The 19,266-nt window shown below is 37.9% G+C and overlaps 2 protein-coding genes across 5 annotated transcripts in view; one reads left to right on the forward strand and one right to left on the reverse strand.

Annotated features, from left to right (window-relative positions):
* Positions 1 to 37: 37 nt before the first annotated feature.
* On the reverse strand, positions 38 to 13,965 carry LOC125230073 (AP-2 complex subunit mu). Of its 3 annotated transcripts, none has more exons than XM_048135075.1 (11): positions 13,827 to 13,965; positions 13,416 to 13,604; positions 12,258 to 12,420; positions 9,344 to 9,459; positions 8,485 to 8,587; positions 7,702 to 7,824; positions 5,832 to 6,000; positions 4,878 to 5,085; positions 3,817 to 3,981; positions 2,771 to 2,888; positions 38 to 1,856 (listed from the first exon to the last, which is right to left on the reverse strand). In XM_048135075.1, exons 2-10 carry the CDS (start codon positions 13,590 to 13,592, stop codon positions 2,781 to 2,783), a joined length of 1,332 nt encoding a protein of 443 aa, XP_047991032.1. In that variant the 5' UTR covers positions 13,593 to 13,604; positions 13,827 to 13,965; the 3' UTR covers positions 38 to 1,856; positions 2,771 to 2,780. The 3 variants fall into 3 exon arrangements, with proteins under 3 accessions (XP_047991032.1, XP_047991033.1, XP_047991031.1); XM_048135076.1 differs by having other exon boundaries at positions 5,832 to 5,991; positions 13,801 to 13,963; XM_048135074.1 differs by having other exon boundaries at positions 13,801 to 13,963.
* A 266-nt stretch (positions 13,966 to 14,231) lies between these two features.
* Positions 14,232 to 19,266, forward strand: part of LOC125230074 (CTD nuclear envelope phosphatase 1 homolog) — a 12,247-nt gene continuing 7,212 nt past the window's right edge. For both annotated transcript variants that reach the window (XM_048135077.1, XM_048135078.1), the window contains exons 1-3: positions 14,232 to 14,483; positions 14,567 to 14,633; positions 17,122 to 17,312. In XM_048135077.1, the coding sequence (XP_047991034.1) occupies positions 14,385 to 14,483; positions 14,567 to 14,633; positions 17,122 to 17,312 (357 nt within the window). In that variant the 5' untranslated portion in view covers positions 14,232 to 14,384. The remainder of the gene's footprint in view (positions 14,484 to 14,566; positions 14,634 to 17,121; positions 17,313 to 19,266) is intronic.

Here is a 19,266-nt window from a genome sequence, read left to right on the forward strand (position 1 = left end):
CTAGGCTTTGGTCAAAAGCCCATTTATAATTTTAAAAAAAAACCTATCAATAATGCCGTAATAAGATTTCATCAGTTGCGGTAAAATACATTGCGGTAGATTTATTCCCGAGCAATAGGCTCATTATAGTTCGTTTTTTACTGTATATCACTGGTTGTTTAAATGCGTGTTTCAAGACGATAACCAAGCAAATACCCTACGATAAATCTAATTAACACTAATTATATTTAGTGATACTTTTTAAAAGTATACAATAATTTATATAATTCAATAAACTTGTTATGAACTTTCATAGGAATGGTATGTTAACGTTGGTAGTCTACAAAACTATATTGTTAGAACTATAAAATGTAGTCGGGATCAGATTGGCTGAACTCTGTTGGCGTCGCTTAGCGTGCAAAGCGAACCAGATAAAGAGCTCCAGATTTGTAAAAAATATTTTACTTACAAAAGTTACCAATCTTACATTGCCCATTTCAATATGATTGTTTAAATAGCGGTGTCATAGTCATATAAAACCCGTCGGAACATAAAAAAAAGGCCAATTCGACACCGACGCCATTATATCTATATCTAGAGCAGAAAAACAAAAGCATAAACAAATATACAGATACGTATTGAGCTAATAGGGCTGTAATAATCTAAAAATATATATGGTTAGATGCATTATTCATTTGAATATTTCACTTGTTCGTTTTTAACAAGCGATTAAAGAAATTCAATTAAAAATTATATAAAAAATTAAGGTAGGTATTGGTATTGCATAAAGGTGCTGACAGATTTAAACATTCACTCGAACGGAACATGTACAGAACATTTATGATGTGAATGCTCATATCTATCGGAACCTTTATAATGTATGGGGTAGCTTTTGTTTATATGAATATGCTACAATATTGTAATGAGTACATAATTAAGTATTCAATAACGATATACTACATATAAATTAATTACATACCATGGACAAATCACTGCAATAATACTTATATTTTTTGGTCGAATACAAATAAGCACCTCACGATGCAATAAAATCCTAAATCGCATAAATATACAGATGTTTGTATTATTTTAATTCCTACTAGTGTCACCACAATCAAAATCATAATAAATATAAGATTTTATAAAAACATTTCATTTTGAGATTCGATGTGGCTTACAAATACATGTTAGTGTACAATAAACATAATATATAATCATTAGAGGACTGACTCAAACTGCATACACCGTATATATATATGTATGTATACTTTGGTAGTACATAAGCGACCCAGCGCTACCTAAAGACAAAAATAAGATCTTGAGCCATTTACATAAGAAGCACATTGACAAACAAATGTATTAAAAATATTAAAATTTCATCCGCAGTCCTCTAAAAATCATATACAAAACATATCATTATTATACGTATAATTATATTTACCCAGTATCGCACATAGGCATAAAAAATAATAATGATCTACTTAAAAATATTGAAATAAAAAAATAAAATAAGAATCTCATAACTTTGATGTTAGGAAACATTCTTTACATAGATGAATTATCTGAAGTCAGTGTTTAAGAGTCGAGCAAACATTTTAGCTGTCTTTTTCACTCATAATGAGTACGATAGTTACAAATTGTATGTTCTGATAAGGGCATTATTTCATGGTCAGATTAATTATAAAATAAGACTGGTTAGCTTTTTCAGATACTTAATTCTTATTTTACAACGTTGCATGAGTCAGTGCCCTGAACAGATTACAATCTTTAAGAGACTTCAAGTTTAACTAGATGGACAAATAGTTGATGTTATTTGGCCGGGTTACTATTAAAAACAAACAGTATGTAACGCGCCTCGAGTCCCGATTCAAGAAATTCTGGAAAGAAATTGAGATCTTGAATTATAAAAACGTATTTATGATGAATCTTAAAATATTAGGAAATCCAAATCAATTACATGTATTATTCATAATAAAAAAAATAGAAAACAAAACATGCAAAGTCTCTTTGTTCATTAAACTTTGTATCACATGTCGAATAAGTACACCCATAAATATTGTTATAGGTAAAATTATCTTTGCTCACACCCTTATAATCCAATAGATAGACATTTATTAGAAGGAGACCCTTTCTGTTACATTTATTGCGCTATCATCGCGTCTCTTTTATTTACACGGGAGCGACTATCTTTTGTTCCTTTTTATAGCCGATAGCTCATGGCTTACTCGCTTTTAATGGCATCAGTTCCTTAAGATTGAAAGTGGCATCTATTAGAGTACTCTCGAGCAGTAGTACTTTTAACTTAGGTATGTACAGTCAAAAATTGTCCCATCTTAGTCCGGTGTAATAAGAGCGTAGAACCATATTTATGAGACGATTATTTCGATACATATTTTTGCACTTGACTGTACTAAAAGGTCGGCCACACTAGCGCGTTTTGAGAGCGCAGCGTTAGCGGAGCGCAATGATGGCGGTGCGCCGGACGGAGCAGATCGCGAGCGTTTTCTGCGTTCTGCACATGGTAACTTGTAAGCCTATATTTTGCAACTGTAAACTTCTGATAAGTATTGATTGACACATAAGAAATCACAATAACATTTTGGAATAAAACTATTAGCTGAATGGTTAACATTTAATCCATATGCAGACAAGTCCGCTCACAATGCGCACTGTGTTATGTGTGACCGCGCGAGCGTATTCAGAGCGGGCTCTGAATGCGCTCGCATTCTGCTACGCTATTAAAACGCCCTAGTGTGGCCGAAACTTAAGAGTTAAGTGTAGGTATACTCACAATCAGTAGTCTAGCATCTGGTCTCGTAGAGTCCGGAGCGACCAATGTATCGCACCCATTTGATCACATCGTGGTCGGAATAGTTCAGTTTGGGCTCGAACACCTTCAAGTAGCGAACCTAAAAGTAAAAATTCTAAATAAGTATTATAGATTCTGGTGCAATACAAGAATACCAAATCTAAGTATATATCATAGTTAAAGGTTTGAATGAAATTCAAAAAGACGAAGAGGATTCAAAAATGTTATTTCATAGTCGAGACAAGAGGGCGTAAGGCACTGGTCCCATCGCGAGCTAGTAAGCTACGCGCTATCGGCTATAAAAACGAACAAAAGATAAGTACCCCCGTGAAAATAAAAGAGACACGGCGAGTTTGATAGCTCACCGCTGGTCGACTAATTATAAACATCGCCGTGTCTCTTTTATTTACACGGGAGTGATTATCTTTTGTTCGTTTTTATAGCCGATAGCTCATACTAGCTCGCAGTGGGACCAGTGCCTAAAGGTTCCGTTGGAGCGGGAATAACCCTACTATTAAAAATTTCAGAAATATCACTTGCTTTTCTAATAGTGGCTCTTCGTTGTAGGAAAACATCACTAGACAAAATAACAAGTGTATATTCCACGTTGGGTTTAGATTTATGACGAAGTAAGGGAAAATTTGTAATTCCATACATCAGTAAATGCGAGTTATTTGTATAGGCATAGTTAAGTGACATCTAGCGACAATCACGCGTCAACTAGCATAAATTATCAGTACTTGTACGACTTTTTAGCTAATATTACAATAGTATCAATCAGTATTCTGTTTTCAATTCCTTCTGCTTGTAATATAAGTTGTAAACTGTTCTAATATTATTTTTTTGGCAGACGAGACACTGCTGCCCTTTAGTATCGAGTAGTAGTACTTACGATAATTCACGCTACTTGACGCGTGATTGTCGCTAGATGTCACTTAACTATGCCTATACAAATAACCCGCATTTACTGATGTATGGAGTTACCACTCTTCCCTTACTTATTCATCTATGGTGGTATATATTTTTACCTTGAAGCCAGAGGGCGCGAAAGGCACCTCAAAGCCCATGGAGATGGGCGGGCGCGTCCACTTCTTCTTAGTATCCGTCTCCAACAGCTCGATCTCGGCCGATAGCTGCGTCTCTTTCATGCCCGCCATGCGCTTGATCTTCCATACTATCGCGTTCTCTGATGCCTGAAAAATGTACAACTTTACTATTTTGTTTACTGAATAGCCCGGTCCACACAAAGCGAGGCATGTCGCGAGGTAAGCGTGCTATGTAGATGTGCCTAGGCCGAGGCAGTGTACGCGTTTTGCTCGGCCGAGCAACCTGCCTCAACATTGGACGTTTGCCACGTGCGCACATTGCCTCGTTCTGTGTGGATCCGGCTATTGGTGAAGAATATGATCACATCACTAATGATCACAAGAAACCGTAATCAGTGCACCTGCAGTGAACTCTTTTATAAACCTCGATAAATATTTATTGAATGGACAAAACACAAATGCATCAGGACATTGACGTGCACGTATCATCAGCTTTAAGCCTATGCATTAACAAATAATAATAATATTTGGTGCGGAAATATGGAAGTGGCTGAGGTCAGAAGGATGAGATAAAGTTATCTTTATCACTTGACAATAACCAGAGGTGCTATTGGTAACTTGAGTGACTGAGTGGCGCTGATTGTCACAAATACAGGTCATCTTATAGATATGTGTGACATTAATGCTACCAGCTGCTGCTGGAACTAATTTGACACCATAAAATTTAAACAAGGAAAAATCCACTAAATGAGAACAAACATTAGTCAGGTCAGGCCAACTCTTGCTCTTGATGTAACTTATTGGAATAGAGTTAAATTGTGACAAAATGTCAAACCAAACTTATGACTATTTAAAAGTAACAATACCTTATATTTAGCCTTTTCCTTGAGAGAGATGAGTTGCACTCCACTGGTGGGGTGGGTATCTTAACTTCGATCTTCTGTCCGAGCACCGAAGGCTAAAAGTTGCTCTTAAGAACCACTTTCTGCATCTTATTTCGAGAGTAAAATTAAGCATAAATCACTTTATAAAAATAGCAGTACCTTATACTTAGCCTTTCCCTTCAGGCAAATGAGCTGAACTCCGCTAGTATTGAGCGGAGTGGGTATCTTAACTTCGATCTTCTGTCCGAGCAGCGAAGGTTTGAAGTTGCTCTTAAGGACCACTTTGACTTCCATCTTAGTGCGGCCCACTTCACGCACGAGTGGGATCACGCGGAACGGCAACGAGATGTCTTTTGTTGTGCGGTATCTGAAACAAAATGTATAAGATTAATAAAGACGAGTACTAGTGGAATTTCCAACTAAGGTAACCAAAGTTTATAACACAGATAGTAGAATGACTGTTTTAATTACCCCATTTTGTCAATACTGTACTGATACCCGTGTGATAACGGGTTGTAAATTTCACCGCCCTCTTTCGTCCCGTGGGCATCGGCTGGGCGATGCACGATGGGCTAGCAACTGTCACTACAATATCACAATTTCTTTTTCTTTTCCCCTTCCTTGCTAAAAGTGGCACTGAGAACTATAAGGGGGTAGTAGGATAAACTCATCTCATGAGTTCAAACTCCCCATCAGGATCATCAGGATGTATGAAAGAGATGCTGTGTTCGGTCTCGAAATGGAACTGGCAATCATCAACAAACATTGGCTTACCGGAGCGATACATGTTACTTAAGAGATGCAAAAGGGGGGTTTAATAGTTGGATAAACTCACCTCATGAGTTCAAACTCATCACGCATACTTTTTTTTTTTCAAACTCGTAATATACCCATCATGCTAAGAATGAAAGAGATGCTATGCTCTGTCTCGAACTTGTTAAGCTTGACGCACTGATGGGAAGGACGCAATCATGATGGAACTGGCAATCATCAATGACCTCACGAGTTCAAAATTCGAGCAGTATGAAAGAGATGCTACAATCTGTATGATGGAAGGCAATCATCAACAAATATTACTGTTAGTTAAGAGATGCAATAGTTGGATAAACTCACCTCATGAGTTCAAACTCCCCGTCAGGCGGTATGAAAGAGATGCTATGCTCCGTCTCGAACTTGCTAAGCTTGACGCACTGATGGAACTGGCAGTCGTCGATGACGACCACCGGTTTGCCGGAGCGCGCCGGGTCGCTGTCCGTGTTGCCGGAGATGCCACCTGAGAATTCAGTGGGGGGAATCGGATAATATTAATGGTGTAGGCATTTAGAATATGACTTATTCGACAGAAACAATTTTTTTTTATACTACGTCGTCGGTAGCAAAGAATCACACAGGTCGCTTGATGGCAAGCAGTCACCATAACCTATGGATGCCTGCAACTCAAGGAACCGGTAGGAGGTAGGGCATAGCGAATGATATTCCGCTTTGTGTGGTAGGGCACAGCACAGCGGATATCGTCTCACTCGAATCTAGAGCAGAGCCCAACTGGGGTAGAACCTCCGCCTTACAGAAGACCGCAGCCAAATAGCACTAGACCCTACTCATAGTGTTGTGTTCCTGCCGGTGAGTAAGGCTGCCAGAGCTCAACGAGGGTGCGGTGTGCTGATGACGGGAGGACTTACGGAACTAACTTGTTCCGTCTATTTGTCCTTTGAGTCGTCGGCAACCCGAACCCTCCTTAGAAATTGTACACTCCTTTTTGCTGTGTACTTATATAACACAGCAAAAGGGAATGTACAAGTTTCTAATGGGGTGGCAACGCGCATGTGACACTGTTTGAGTTGCAGGCGTCCATAGGTTACGGTGACCGCTTTACATCAGGCGGGCCGTGTGCTTGTTTGCCACCGACGTAGTATTTAAAAAAAAAAAAAAACAATTAGAAAATTGTACACTCCTTTTTGCTGTGTTAAGTACACAGCAAAAAATATAATAGCAGACAGATCAGCGTACGTAGCCGAATGGCACAAACGCTCATCGCTCTTGCGTATTGGCGCGACAGAGCGTATTGGCGCGACAGAACGCAGCGACTACCTCGCGCGGCAAACGGCCAATGTAGACTTTTCTTTGCTAACCGGATCCCCGACAGAACGAACAGTTTGCGTCTTGTCTGTCTGTCTGTCTGTCCGTCGTCGCGTCTGCAAACGGTCTGTCTGTCTGTCTGTCTTGCCTCTGTGTGTGTGTCTTTGTGGACGTAGCAGGCGGAAATGATTTATTTTTTGTCTTTTAATTCCTTGTCAATGAATGTTAAATGTAAAATGTCACAGGTTTTGACTTACATACGTTCTATGTTCAATGGCGTCTGTGTGTGAGTTGTCATTCGACACCCCTGCTGGGGTGTGAGTGGCCCCTTCCGCGCTGGGCGCTGTGGGGGCTGTGTCGGGGCGCGCCCCATACATGTGGGGCGGTCTGACGCCGTCTTTTTGTGGACGGCTTGGCGATCCGGTGATTGCTAGCCCTACTGCTACCGGCCGTTATCCAACCCCGCGACCCCTAGCCACGGTGATACCGTTTGAGCGGGTTCAATGGCGTCTTCGATATGGCAATAAAATGTTAACACAACATTCAATATAGTTACAGGTTTCACAGGTTTGTCACAGGTTTTGTCACAGGTTTCTTTTTTAATACTACGTCGGTGGCAAACAAGCATACGGTCCGCCTGATGGAAAGTGGTCACCGTAACCTATGGACGCCTGCAACTCAAAGAGTGTCACATGCGCGTTGCCACCCCATTAGAATTCTTAGCCATGTTTCATGAAAATCGGTCTACTAAATCGCGGTCGCGGTTTTTCAAATTTTTAATTTCGTGGTTAGGTTAGTTGAGACCTACTTTATTGAGTCCAAATTCATCATATTAATAACCTTATACGTCGTAATTCAATTAAGTTCGTTATAATCTTAAACTTGATATATCTATAAAGCAACTCACCATTCCCCTTGCCCTTGGCCTCCATGACGATCTTGTCGTTAATGCCGAACTTGCACTCTGGCATGCCCGATAGGTAAGACTTCATCACCACCTTGCCAGCAACGTGGGCTGATAGCACTTGCCCTGTAACAATATCACACAAACACTCAACCAAAATAGCCTCAATACACCGAATTCAATGTTACCCTGTAAAATAGGCCAAGTGCGAGTTGTACTCGCGTTGTAAGGGTTCCGTACACTACAAGAAGGGCTTAAGCGCCTCCTTTTTAGTAGGAACTTAAGTCGTTTTTGCGAATAATCGATATTTGAAAAATTGCACATTTCAGACGGAAATGTTTCCAGATACAGTTTTATTTTATCTTGGCAATGGTTTTGGAAATAATAATGGCACTAAATTTTGCACAGAGACGTGGATGTTATGTAGAAACTTTTTTCAAATTCACAACTTTAGGAGTTTTGTTGCAGAATTATTATGACGTTCCACACGTTCACGAAGTGTCCTGGCACTCCTGGCAGGCAAGCATGGTCGCGCGATAAATAGGCTACCAGACTCATAGCGAATTTGGCACAATAAATAATTGTCTTCTGTAGTATTTGACATAAAAAACCAATATTTATAAATTTTGGGTATTAAAAGTGTATGATGACTACGTATTTTCGATGAATAATGTGTGTAATTTTTTTATTTATTTTGGCCACCGAAAACGCTGTCAGCGATGTAGTGACGTCATCGAACTCGAGTCAAAAATCTGATTGTGTATCTGACAAATGGAAATACCGTACCTTGGGGCGACATGAGAAGGTTAACGTATTCCAGCACATCAAGGAACAGCTCATTGCGTCGGTATTTGATGCCCTCGCGCCTCCATCCGATTTGCCCTGTCACCTGTTGACAGAAGATTTAGATATTAATTGATGATGATAATTGAAGATTCAGATATGCAAATTGGCAGAGTAAATGCGGGAGTAGGAAAACCACAAAATAAAAATTTTGAAATAACCCCCAACGGCCCCAACCGCAAATAGTGGACCGATTTTCATGAAACATGGCTAAGAACACTCCCAACTTACTCAGCTTTCAGACAAAAAAAATTCAAATCGGTTCATCCGTTCGGGAGCTACGATGCCACAGACACACACACAGACAGACAGACAGACAGACAGACAGACCCGTCGTTTTTGCGTCGGGGGTTAAAAAACATTCAGTTAAAAATGACGACCGGGATGTACAGGACATTATAGGAGACTGACAGACAAACAGACAGACAGACCCGTCGTTTTTGCGTCGGGGGACTCGGGGGTTAAAAAATATTCAGTTAAAAATGACGACCGGGATGTACAGGACAGTACATGATGGTGCTTTTTTTACGCACTAGTGCGAGAAGTGGTTCATTATATATCAGGTCGAAACTTCGGAGGGCCATCTGTTCTGAAAAACGTCGTACGATACACGTGCGAAAAGGAAATTCGTAACTCGTGTCGATTTAAAACACTCCCTTCAGTAGTAGTAGTAGTTTTAATTTATCGCCACTCGTTTCGAACTTCCTTTTTTTCACACTAGTATCGTGATGTTCTATTATCTACTATTGTGTGGACTTGATGGATATTCTTTCCCATCAGAGAGTAGACAATATGAGCGTACCTGGGAGGTGATTTGAGCTTGTTCCTCCTTGGAGGCGGATTTGATGCCCTGCTGAGTGATGAATGTCTTCAGCACTCCTGTGTCCGAGTTCTGAGGATACCCGAAGTCCAGGATCTCTGCAAGATACACCAGCCTTCGTTCATCATTCTTTTTCCAAAAAACTAGTTTTTGCCCGCGACTTCGCTCGCGTTTGAAAGAGACAAAAAGTATCCTATGTCACTCTCCATCCCGTCAACTATCTCCACTTAAAAAATCACGACAAATCGTCGCTCCGTTTTGCCGTGAAAGACGACAAACAAACAGACACAAACAGTACAAACACTGTCCCATTTTTAGGGTTCCGTAGTCAACTAGGAACCCTTATAGTTTCGCCATGTCTGTCTGTCCGTCCGTCCGTCCGCGGATAATCTCAGTAACCGTAAGCACTAGAAAGCTAAAATTTGGTACCAATAAGCCAAGCAATTTGGTAAGCTAAAATTTGGTATCAACCACGCCAACAAAGTGCAAAAATAAAAAATTGAAAAAAATGTTTTATTAGGGTACTCCCCCTACATGTAAAGTGGGAGCTGATATTTTTTTTCATTCCAACCCCAACGTGTGATATATTGTTGGATAGGTATTTAAAAATGAATAAGGGTTTACTAAGATCGTTTTTTGATAATATTAATATTTCCGGAAATAATCGCTCCTAAAGGAAAAAAAAGTGCGTCCCCCCCCTCTAATTTTTGAACCATAAGTTTAAAAAATATGAAAAGAATCACAAAAGTAGAACTTTATAAAGACTTTCTAGGAAAATTGTTTTGAACTTGATAGGTTCAGTAGTTTTTGAGAAAAATTCGGAAAACTACGGAACCCTACACTGAGCGTGACCCGACACGCTCTTGGCCAGTTTTTAACCCATTCAGGGCCAGCAACTCAGCCTATGAGTCATGGTGGAACAGTTCCGCAGGGCCGATGACTCGCATGTGAGTCCTGAATAAATTCTGATTTAAACATAAACAAAACGTAATATAACGTAATAATGTAAGTATAGTTTGAGCTAACAACCATTTTCATAAGGTAATAATGAAAAAAACATTCTAAACATGTTTTTTTTTAGTGAAATGGGGTCGAGAATATTCAAGTTTGGTTTACTATAAGTGTAATATAGTCAATATTCTGAAATTCGAGATACATACGTGTTGCAAGCAAATGGATGAATCCACATTTCAAAAATATTAATAATATATATATGCCTGAAGTTATAGACCCGACTCAAGGTATGGGTCACCGTGGCCTGGCGCTACTTGTAAAATCTACACATATTTTCATAGCACGCAAAAATAAACTTTATTGCATTGTTTTAAAGCTTATTTCATGACGAAATTCGTTGCAAATTGTACCATTTTACAACGGATAACTGTTTGGATGGCAGCAAGCAACATTTCTAAGAACCAAACTTATTACCATGCTATATTTTTTGTTTCATTACAAAAACAGGGCGGCTTAAACAGTCACAAACTAAATAGTAATTATTGTATTATCATAAAAGTGTGTGACAAATATTTACAAGACAAGTTTTTTTCTAAACATTTGCGTGGTGTTTATAACAGTTTTTAAGTGCTCTATTGTTTCTATTATAATGACGTTTACCAAAACAAAGATCATGACAGGCCACATGTAAGATTATCGGTGACACTTGGCCAATAAACAAAGAATGCACCTGAGCGGCGGCGGATTAAGCGGTCGTCTCATCTTTCACGTGGTATTTTTGACAAAAACTCAAGAAATTAAATATTAGGATGTATTTTAGAGTAATATGGGAAATTCTATTTAGTCATGATTTATTCGTTGGCGACTTTATACTCGTCGCAGTGCTCTTCAGTGATTTCGTATTTTGTGATTTTTGTGACCTTGGCTATGGATGACTAGAAATATACATAATCACGCGCTAAGTTGCGGAATTTCATTATAAATATTTTTTAAATACTTTTCTGAACCGTATTATTAATTAATTATATGAGAATAACAGCATCCTCTTGACAATCATATATTTCTGGTCAGACTATAAAATGTTAATTCTTACAAATAGCAACAAATTAGTAAATACATTTATTTTGAATATGAACAGATAACAGTTGGTTCGTAAAAATGTTGCATAAGATTGTTCAACTGGCCGGATTCATAAGCGGCAATTTATTTTGCGTTCGCGCCAGGCCAGAGACCCATGAGCTGAGTCACGCGTTTTAGCTAAAAACGGTTTGTATGGTGGCCCGGCGTGATGTGTACGCTCGACAGTCCTTGGCCATGAATGGGTTAATATTAGTATGGATACACAGACCAACCCCTATAGACATCTATTACAAGACGACTCGCGGTGGCCAGCCTTCCTAGTATTTGCACTGATATAAGCGCGGGCGCTCGCCGTGCCCGATCAGTATCGACCGTATGGATAATAATAAGGCAGTAGTATTCTTTTAAAGTTGTCCAAGGTATAAGAACAATACTATTTCTCAAAATCTCTTTCATTTTTTAAGTGGCCATATTTGGTAGGTAGTGAAGTGACATGTAATTTTATAATTTTTATAACTTGAAACTAGGACTGGGTTACTGGTCATGTGACTTACTTCTATATTACTAATCAGATAAGTATAAATTTTATAAAATAGCAGGGATGGTTTAGCTTTAGTAACATTTTTTTTGCATATGTTAAAATGGAGGAGGCCGCATTGGACCGGGAACAGTGGAAATCCTTCCTAAGAGCCCTATGCTCCTGATGAGGACAATAGTATATAATCATCATCATAATCATGTTCAAATAGTAAGTATTAATTACATTTTTAGAATAAAAACCCTTTAAGGTTATGTCCATGATAATATGTGTCCAACAAATTAAGATTTAATTTAGCAACTAAGGCATAAAACTTGTTCATACCATCAAGCAGTTCATAGATAAGAACAAAGTTGTTCTTGATGTTCTCTTCGGAGATCTTGCCGAAGTAGGACTGCATCACATCAATGATCTTCAGGAGGAACTCAAACACCATGGCGGCGTTCACATTCTGCTTTGTCACTGCTGCCAGCCATATGTTGGCTCGCTGGTAAAAAAAATAAGTTGTTTTTAAAATACTTCCAATGTACAGTTGTTGTGCTAACATCAGGGCATTTTCGCGAAAAAAGATTCAAAAACTTTTTTTTCTAATATAGGTAAATTTAATGTTTTCCCTACAAAGAATCACGAGCCCTTTCGATCCTACTAGCTGAAAAGAAGCATCCCGAATTTCATTTTTCCACTTTGACACCAAATTTAAAGACTTTATACAGCGGTTACAAAGTGGAAAGTAAGCAAAATAATACAAAATTTTGGAACCATTTTTTTGTCTCTTGTTTTTTGTTCTAGATCGCAAGGGCTTGTGATTCTGAGTAGGAAAAACATAAAATTTACATACCTTAGAAAAAAATTTTTTTGAGATTCTTCTCGCGAAAATGCCCATCAATGGCATCTCTTAACCACTTAAGACTGAAGTGTTATTATATTCAATTGAATTGAATTGAATTAACCACTTAAGACTGAAGTGTTATTATATGATAACCAGTTATGATCTTTAGCAAAGCATCAGAACAACTTTGAGATTACACAACATTTATATGTCAGTGGTTAAGGGTTAGGGGCACATACCATCCTAATAATGGAAGCAACAATATACAGTTGTAACTATGAAGCGCTACCATTTTATTGGTTAATCTGTCACACACAGGTATATTTTACTTCATTCATTCATTATATTTGTGCCATCTCTTGTGAATTCACCTGCAGTAAGATTTAAAATGGATTAGAATTCAAAGGCATCATTTTCAGCTTTAGAAAGCTTTATGACATCTCATCTCTGACTTCTTAGGCCGAACTTACACTATCATATATATTATGATCATAGATTCATAGATATGATCATATTTCTATGACAGTGGATTTTCGGCCCTAGGGGCAGTGTACAAGGTTCTTCAAGCCAACTTACCATGACCTCTGGAATATCTGGATATCCAACTGCTAGTTAACAAGATGCTGTGCACTTCATAAAGGGAAACAACTTACCTTGATATGAAAGAACGAGGTCCTAGCAATGTTGGTGACGGGCGAGCGGACCTGCTGCCGCGCGTGTATCACGTTCACCCGGAACGCGTCCACGGCGTTCCGCCCGATGTCATCGCGGTACACCCGCGAGATCAGCACCTCCCCCTTGTGGTTGTACACGAACAACCCCCCGATCATCTTGACTGTACCCTACAAGTTGCCAAATGTCAGTTTTGATGGGCGGATACCCTCACTTACTACTTTTTTCAGACTTTTTCAATTCAAATACATACGAGAACATTATTACCAATAGAACAATAGCTATAAGAGTACAATAAGACCGATAAAAAATGTAAAAGACAGGATATGACCAATAGATCCGATAGGACACCATTAACGAACTTACTAGATATTTCGCCTGCAGTCACGTACCTGCTATCCTTTGGATACAAACATTAGGTGTTAGTATTTAAATATCTGACTAAATACTAATGAGGATTGACGAGTTACAGCATTTTTAATTGTATTTCGGTCAATCGAAGAAGATGATGCCCGCCCCCAAAAATGAAACGTCAATACTGTCAACAGATAATATAATATCGTCCGTTTCGTGGGGGCCGAAAAGGAAGAGAAAATGAAAATGAAAATATTCTGGATGCACAAATTCACAATTAAAATAATTCATGAGAAAACTGAATATGAGGAATAATTTACAATTAAATCAATTGGTTTCAGTTGATTATTAAATTGAATACGATTATTAACTTGAACGCATCAATAAGTCACAGACAAAATTTGAAAGGACGAAAAACGTTCTATGTTGCTTGTGGTGCGGGAATTGGGTCGATTATGTCATGGCGGGTTAGATGTTTTCGGCACTTGATTCAATAAGATTTGTTTTGAATTACGCCGTCAATGATCCCGTCGTGTACTTTATTGTTTAAAACTACACCTGATTATTTAGTATTGATCATTTCGTAAACAATTCAAATGCTGAAACAATTGCAAATGGGCCTTCGCGCGTTTATGCTCCTTGCTTCGAAAGTATGGAGTTGTGTTTGTTATATGTTTAAGAAGCAATACCGAGCGGTAATTATAAGTTTAAGTGTTTGTTATGTTGTGTTTTATTGTATTTGCGCAGACGTCTGAACGTTCACGTGGTTTGGTTTCAGTTGGCTCAATACCAATCTGTCAAGTATGAGGTGTACCCACTGTCCCCAGTATCTAGACATAGGCTGAGTAAGTATTATCTGTTTTTGCATACTTTATCTCTCGTGTTAATGCAAATCATACTACGTTTCCCTTTATCCTTATCATATCCATGTTTTATCAGAGTCTGGATGATTTATCATGCATTAAATACCTTAATATCTGTTTAGGCTATAAGACTTTCTTTGAGCCTTGTATTGTCAATACAGTTTTGTAACCATGCCCTAAGAATCTTGTATGACTCTTTCTTTCGTACTTCATGTCTTGTCAATAAACCTATCAAGCCTAATCATTTTAGATGCCATCATAAAATTCTTATTACATGGATCTTTATACTCATTAATAATTAAATCAATAGGATATTTCCTACCTTAGTAGTCTTAATACCATAAACATGTTTACCACAATATTGACATAGATGTATCAACAAACAATTTCTGATATCACTGTCTAAGATAGCATTATGATAACATACTTCCTGCATAATTTTGAAATATAGAGTATTTCTAAGGTCCATTGATAAGATAACCACCACATAATGTTACTTAGGAACAATACTCTTGATTATTTTGGCCATGCCCATAAACAATTTTTTTTTCTCAAAAGTGTCCGATAAGCAATTGACTTCCCAGTATTTACACCATGCCATAGTCGACAATGAGCACTCAGTTCCTAGAAGCCTAATTGTGGTAGCCCAAAATCAACCTTGCTTAAATTTGATTGAACACTGTACATACTATAAAACTAAATTAGGGTTTAAAGTGTTTAAACTGATTCCTTGCTCAGAGATGCTACCTACCCATTTACTTTTAGCACAATTTCATAGCTATTATGGACCTTAATGACAATTTCATCCAATACCTGAGGGTTGTAATAATATTTTGGGTAACACATGGGTTCCCGATTACTAATAAGGTGCTGAAATCCAATCATAGTGTTCTAAATGATAGGAAATGAATAAGATATGGCACCATCACATAAACTCATAAGATATTTTACATCTGAGATTTGATTTCAACAAAAAATCTGAATAAAAGGTTTTTTATCGCACATAAAGGTAATGTAACAGAAAGTCATTACTGGTCCTCATATATATAATTTTCATTCTCATTAAATAAGAATAATGTAATGTTTAAATTGTATAAAATGAAATAAGGACAAACATTCTTATCAAATGTTTTTATTATGAAAGGAAATAGTATGAAATATGAACTATCAACAGTGCACTTTATTGTAAACATTGTTACATATTATATTACACAACAAACAATATTCATTATGACTTAGATGTTTATTATTATACAATTCATGTTTATAGGAAATAAAACATCTGCTATTGACATTAAATTTTATCCATTGTCTAAATGCCAAAAATGTACATAGATTTCAAGTTTAGCATAATATTGTTGCATTTTTTTGGTACTTTTTAATGTCAAGGCAGGTCAACACATACCAAGCAGTGTTGAAACAACTAATGTAGGCATTACTGGATAGCTGGGTCCACATACATTTTGCTCGGCCGAGCAACCTGCCCCACCAAGGCACATCTATATTATATTTGCCACTTGAGCACATTGCCTCGTGGCGTGCCTCACTCTGCGGACCCAGCTATTGAGGCATAGACATACAAAAAAAAGGTGTATGCTGTTTCTACTGTACCAACCAAATGCAATTATGAAAATTACAGTTACAATATCTGGACGACCGAGCTTTGCTCAGTTCTGTTTCGTATCCTTGACCTGTGTCGCCATCTAGTTCAAAAATAAATAGTACCTACATCGAGCGAAAGAATTCTCAGTCTTAACAACACAACTACTCTACACGAGATGGCGCGCGTTTCGCCACAAAAGCTCAAATAGTGTATTTTTCTATTTGTGTTAGCCTTGACCTGTGTCGCCATCTAGTCTTTGCAATAAATAGTACTTACATCGACCGAAAGAATTCTGTCTTAACAGTACAACTACTGCACACGAGATGGCGCGCGAAGAAAAACGCATGAAAACTCGAAAATTCGCGTTTTCCGGGACCTAAGGATAAGTTAGATCGATTTTTCACCCCCGAAAACCCCCACATAACAAATTTCAGTGAAATCGTTAGAGCGGTTTCCGAGATCGTCGGTATATATAAATAAATAAATAAATATACAAGAATTGCTCGTTTAAAAGTATAAGATTACAATCTACTTCTTCAGTTGTTCCCTCAATGCTGAGGATCGTGACATCATGTCATTCTGTTGAAGACTAGGTCCCTCTCCCTTCATAGAGGGGCTCCCTAGTGGGGGGGGGGGAGCCTGAGCACAAGATGTGCCTTCAACTTTGCCCTCATAATTATTCTCTCCAGAAACCAGTTACCAGTTACATTTCTCTACATTACAATAATACCTTTATATTTGGTATTTAAATGGTAAAACTTCAGATACCTCAATTTCTAAAAGGTGCGTTTTTATTGCGCTTAAACTTCATGTATTACCTACATTCATACCATGCAATAACCGCTAACCAAGTCCTTCAACTTTCAGGTCTAGTTAAGAGAAAGATGCTGGTCCTAGACCTAGACGAGACGTTAATCCATTCGCATCACGACGCGATGCTGCGGCCGACGGTGAAGCCGGGGACGCCGCCAGACTTCGTCCTGAAAGTCACCATAGACAAGCATCCCGTCAGGTTCTTTGTGCACAAGCGGCCACATGTTGACTACTTTCTTGATATAGTAAGTGACTATTATTGCAATCTTTACCTATCTTGGAAATTCAATTCAAATTTATCTCATATCTATAAGGCGTCATCCATATATTACGTCACAGTGTAAGGGGGAGGGGGGGGTCATACTAAATGTGACAATCCCTGTTAAAGGGATACAAAAAAGCGTGACATAGGAGGGGGGAGGGGTCAAAAACCTGAAATTTGGTGTGACGTAATATGTGGATGATCCCTAACTACAAATGGAAAAGTATTACTTTGAAATAATTAGACTAATTATTAATATAACTGCAGTCCTGACCACCAGGAGAGCTTGTCCTCAGCCACTGGAAAACTAGATTTAGGTCTAGGAATGATAATTATGTTTATATGTATTTTATATTAATTTTGTATGTGATTTTGTATTTTATTAAAAATAACAATACCAATATATTTATTTCAAGAAATAAAATCAAGAAGAAAAATTCGATGGCCCCCACACTAGGCACAGCCTGTATCGTGGGAACCTGAACCTCAGGAGAGTAACTATTAAATAATAGCTAGCTAAAGTATTAACATAATTATGTTTATTATAACTAAAAAGTAAGAAGTAGATATTTAAAAAAAATAAAGAGAACATTTGCATTAAAGAGAACTTATAAAGAGAGAGAGATGGAAGCCGGTCACGATGTTATTTAGTCAACAACACACCCTGTATGAATAAACAAACTTCATGGTTGCGAAAATAAATATTTCCTAATGTATACAGAAAGACAGGGACCATTTGCTAATAAAATTACTTTAATTATTATTATGAGCATATTGCGTGCGTAAGTATTCCATGATCCACAAAAATACCAAATAAACGACGTTATCACGTTGTAAACACGGTTCATGAAGGACCCGTCTATTATTTTCGTTCATTCCATCTGCCGGCTTTCATGACTCAACCTGTACTATAAAGTTCGTTATTTTGAAACGTTTCATTCCCTTATGTACATGTACACTAATGAATGGAACAAGATGAAATAAATTAAATTAACTAATATAAAGCGAGGTGTGAACACTTAGCACATGCATGCCACATGTGGCGTCTTTATGAGACATGTTAATATGTAAATATACATGTACGACAGATACGAAGTACTCATTTTTGCCCTGGGGATGCAAACAAGCTCGACACGACATTGGGGATAGAATACATATGTCTGCATAATTATTAGACATATATGGTGCGGTAAAGATATGATTTGTTTTGTTCGAAAAACTGACCAACCAATCAAATGCAGCTTTTTTGCAACTTAATATGTCCAAAGTCCCCGAACCCTTGGAAATCCGGAAGTCGCTGTCTGACTGTTAACTTCCCATGATCTATGATTAAACTATGTGTTAGTCAAGTGATATGATACTGGTCCTTTTAAATATGTAGATAAAGTTTAAAATTGTGGACGCCCGGAGCGTGCAGTGGGGTGGGCGGGCGTGTGTACATTCTATGCGGCGTCGACTTAGAACACTTGTATTAGAGATGGGCCGAATATTCGGTAAATATTCGTTACTCGGCCGAATAGTTCGGTTACATTGCCGAATATTTACCGAATAAACAAAGTAAATAAGTAGCGTAAGTTGTTTTGTTTTTCATCGGATAATGACATCCTAATTCCTATTTCAGCATTCTAAGGAACCACCAAAGGGAGATAACATGCATTAAAATATAAGTACCTACAATAATTATGTAAAAAAGTAAAAATAACGTAGCTGAAGAAACAAAAACCAAAATTTTCTTTTGCACTAAATTATAGGAACATTAAGAACCTTAGTACCCATTACCAATCATTGAAAAGTTTTTAGCTCTAAGCCAGGATTTAAAACATGGCGGAACCGAATATTCGGCCGAATGTTCGGTTCGGTAACAGCTGAACCGAATGTTCGGTCGAATATTCGTATTCGGCAAAGCCCGTATTCGGCCCATCTCTAACTTGTATGAA

This window comes from Leguminivora glycinivorella, chromosome 10 (genome assembly GCF_023078275.1).
Source record: "Leguminivora glycinivorella isolate SPB_JAAS2020 chromosome 10, LegGlyc_1.1, whole genome shotgun sequence".
Taxonomy (NCBI): Eukaryota; Metazoa; Arthropoda; class Insecta; order Lepidoptera; family Tortricidae; genus Leguminivora; species Leguminivora glycinivorella.

Coding starts and splice junctions, on each gene's coding strand:
- LOC125230073 (XM_048135075.1), bottom strand. CDS start 13,592: ATGATCGGGGGGTTGTTCGTGTACAACCACAAGGGGGAGGTGCTGATC. Junction 12,421..13,415: donor CCTCGTTCTTTCATATCAAG/GTAAGTTGTTTC, acceptor TTTTTTTACCAG/CGAGCCAACATATGGCTGGC. Junction 3,982..4,877: donor AGGGAAAGGCTAAGTATAAG/GTACTGCTATTT, acceptor TACATTTTTCAG/GCATCAGAGAACGCGATAGT.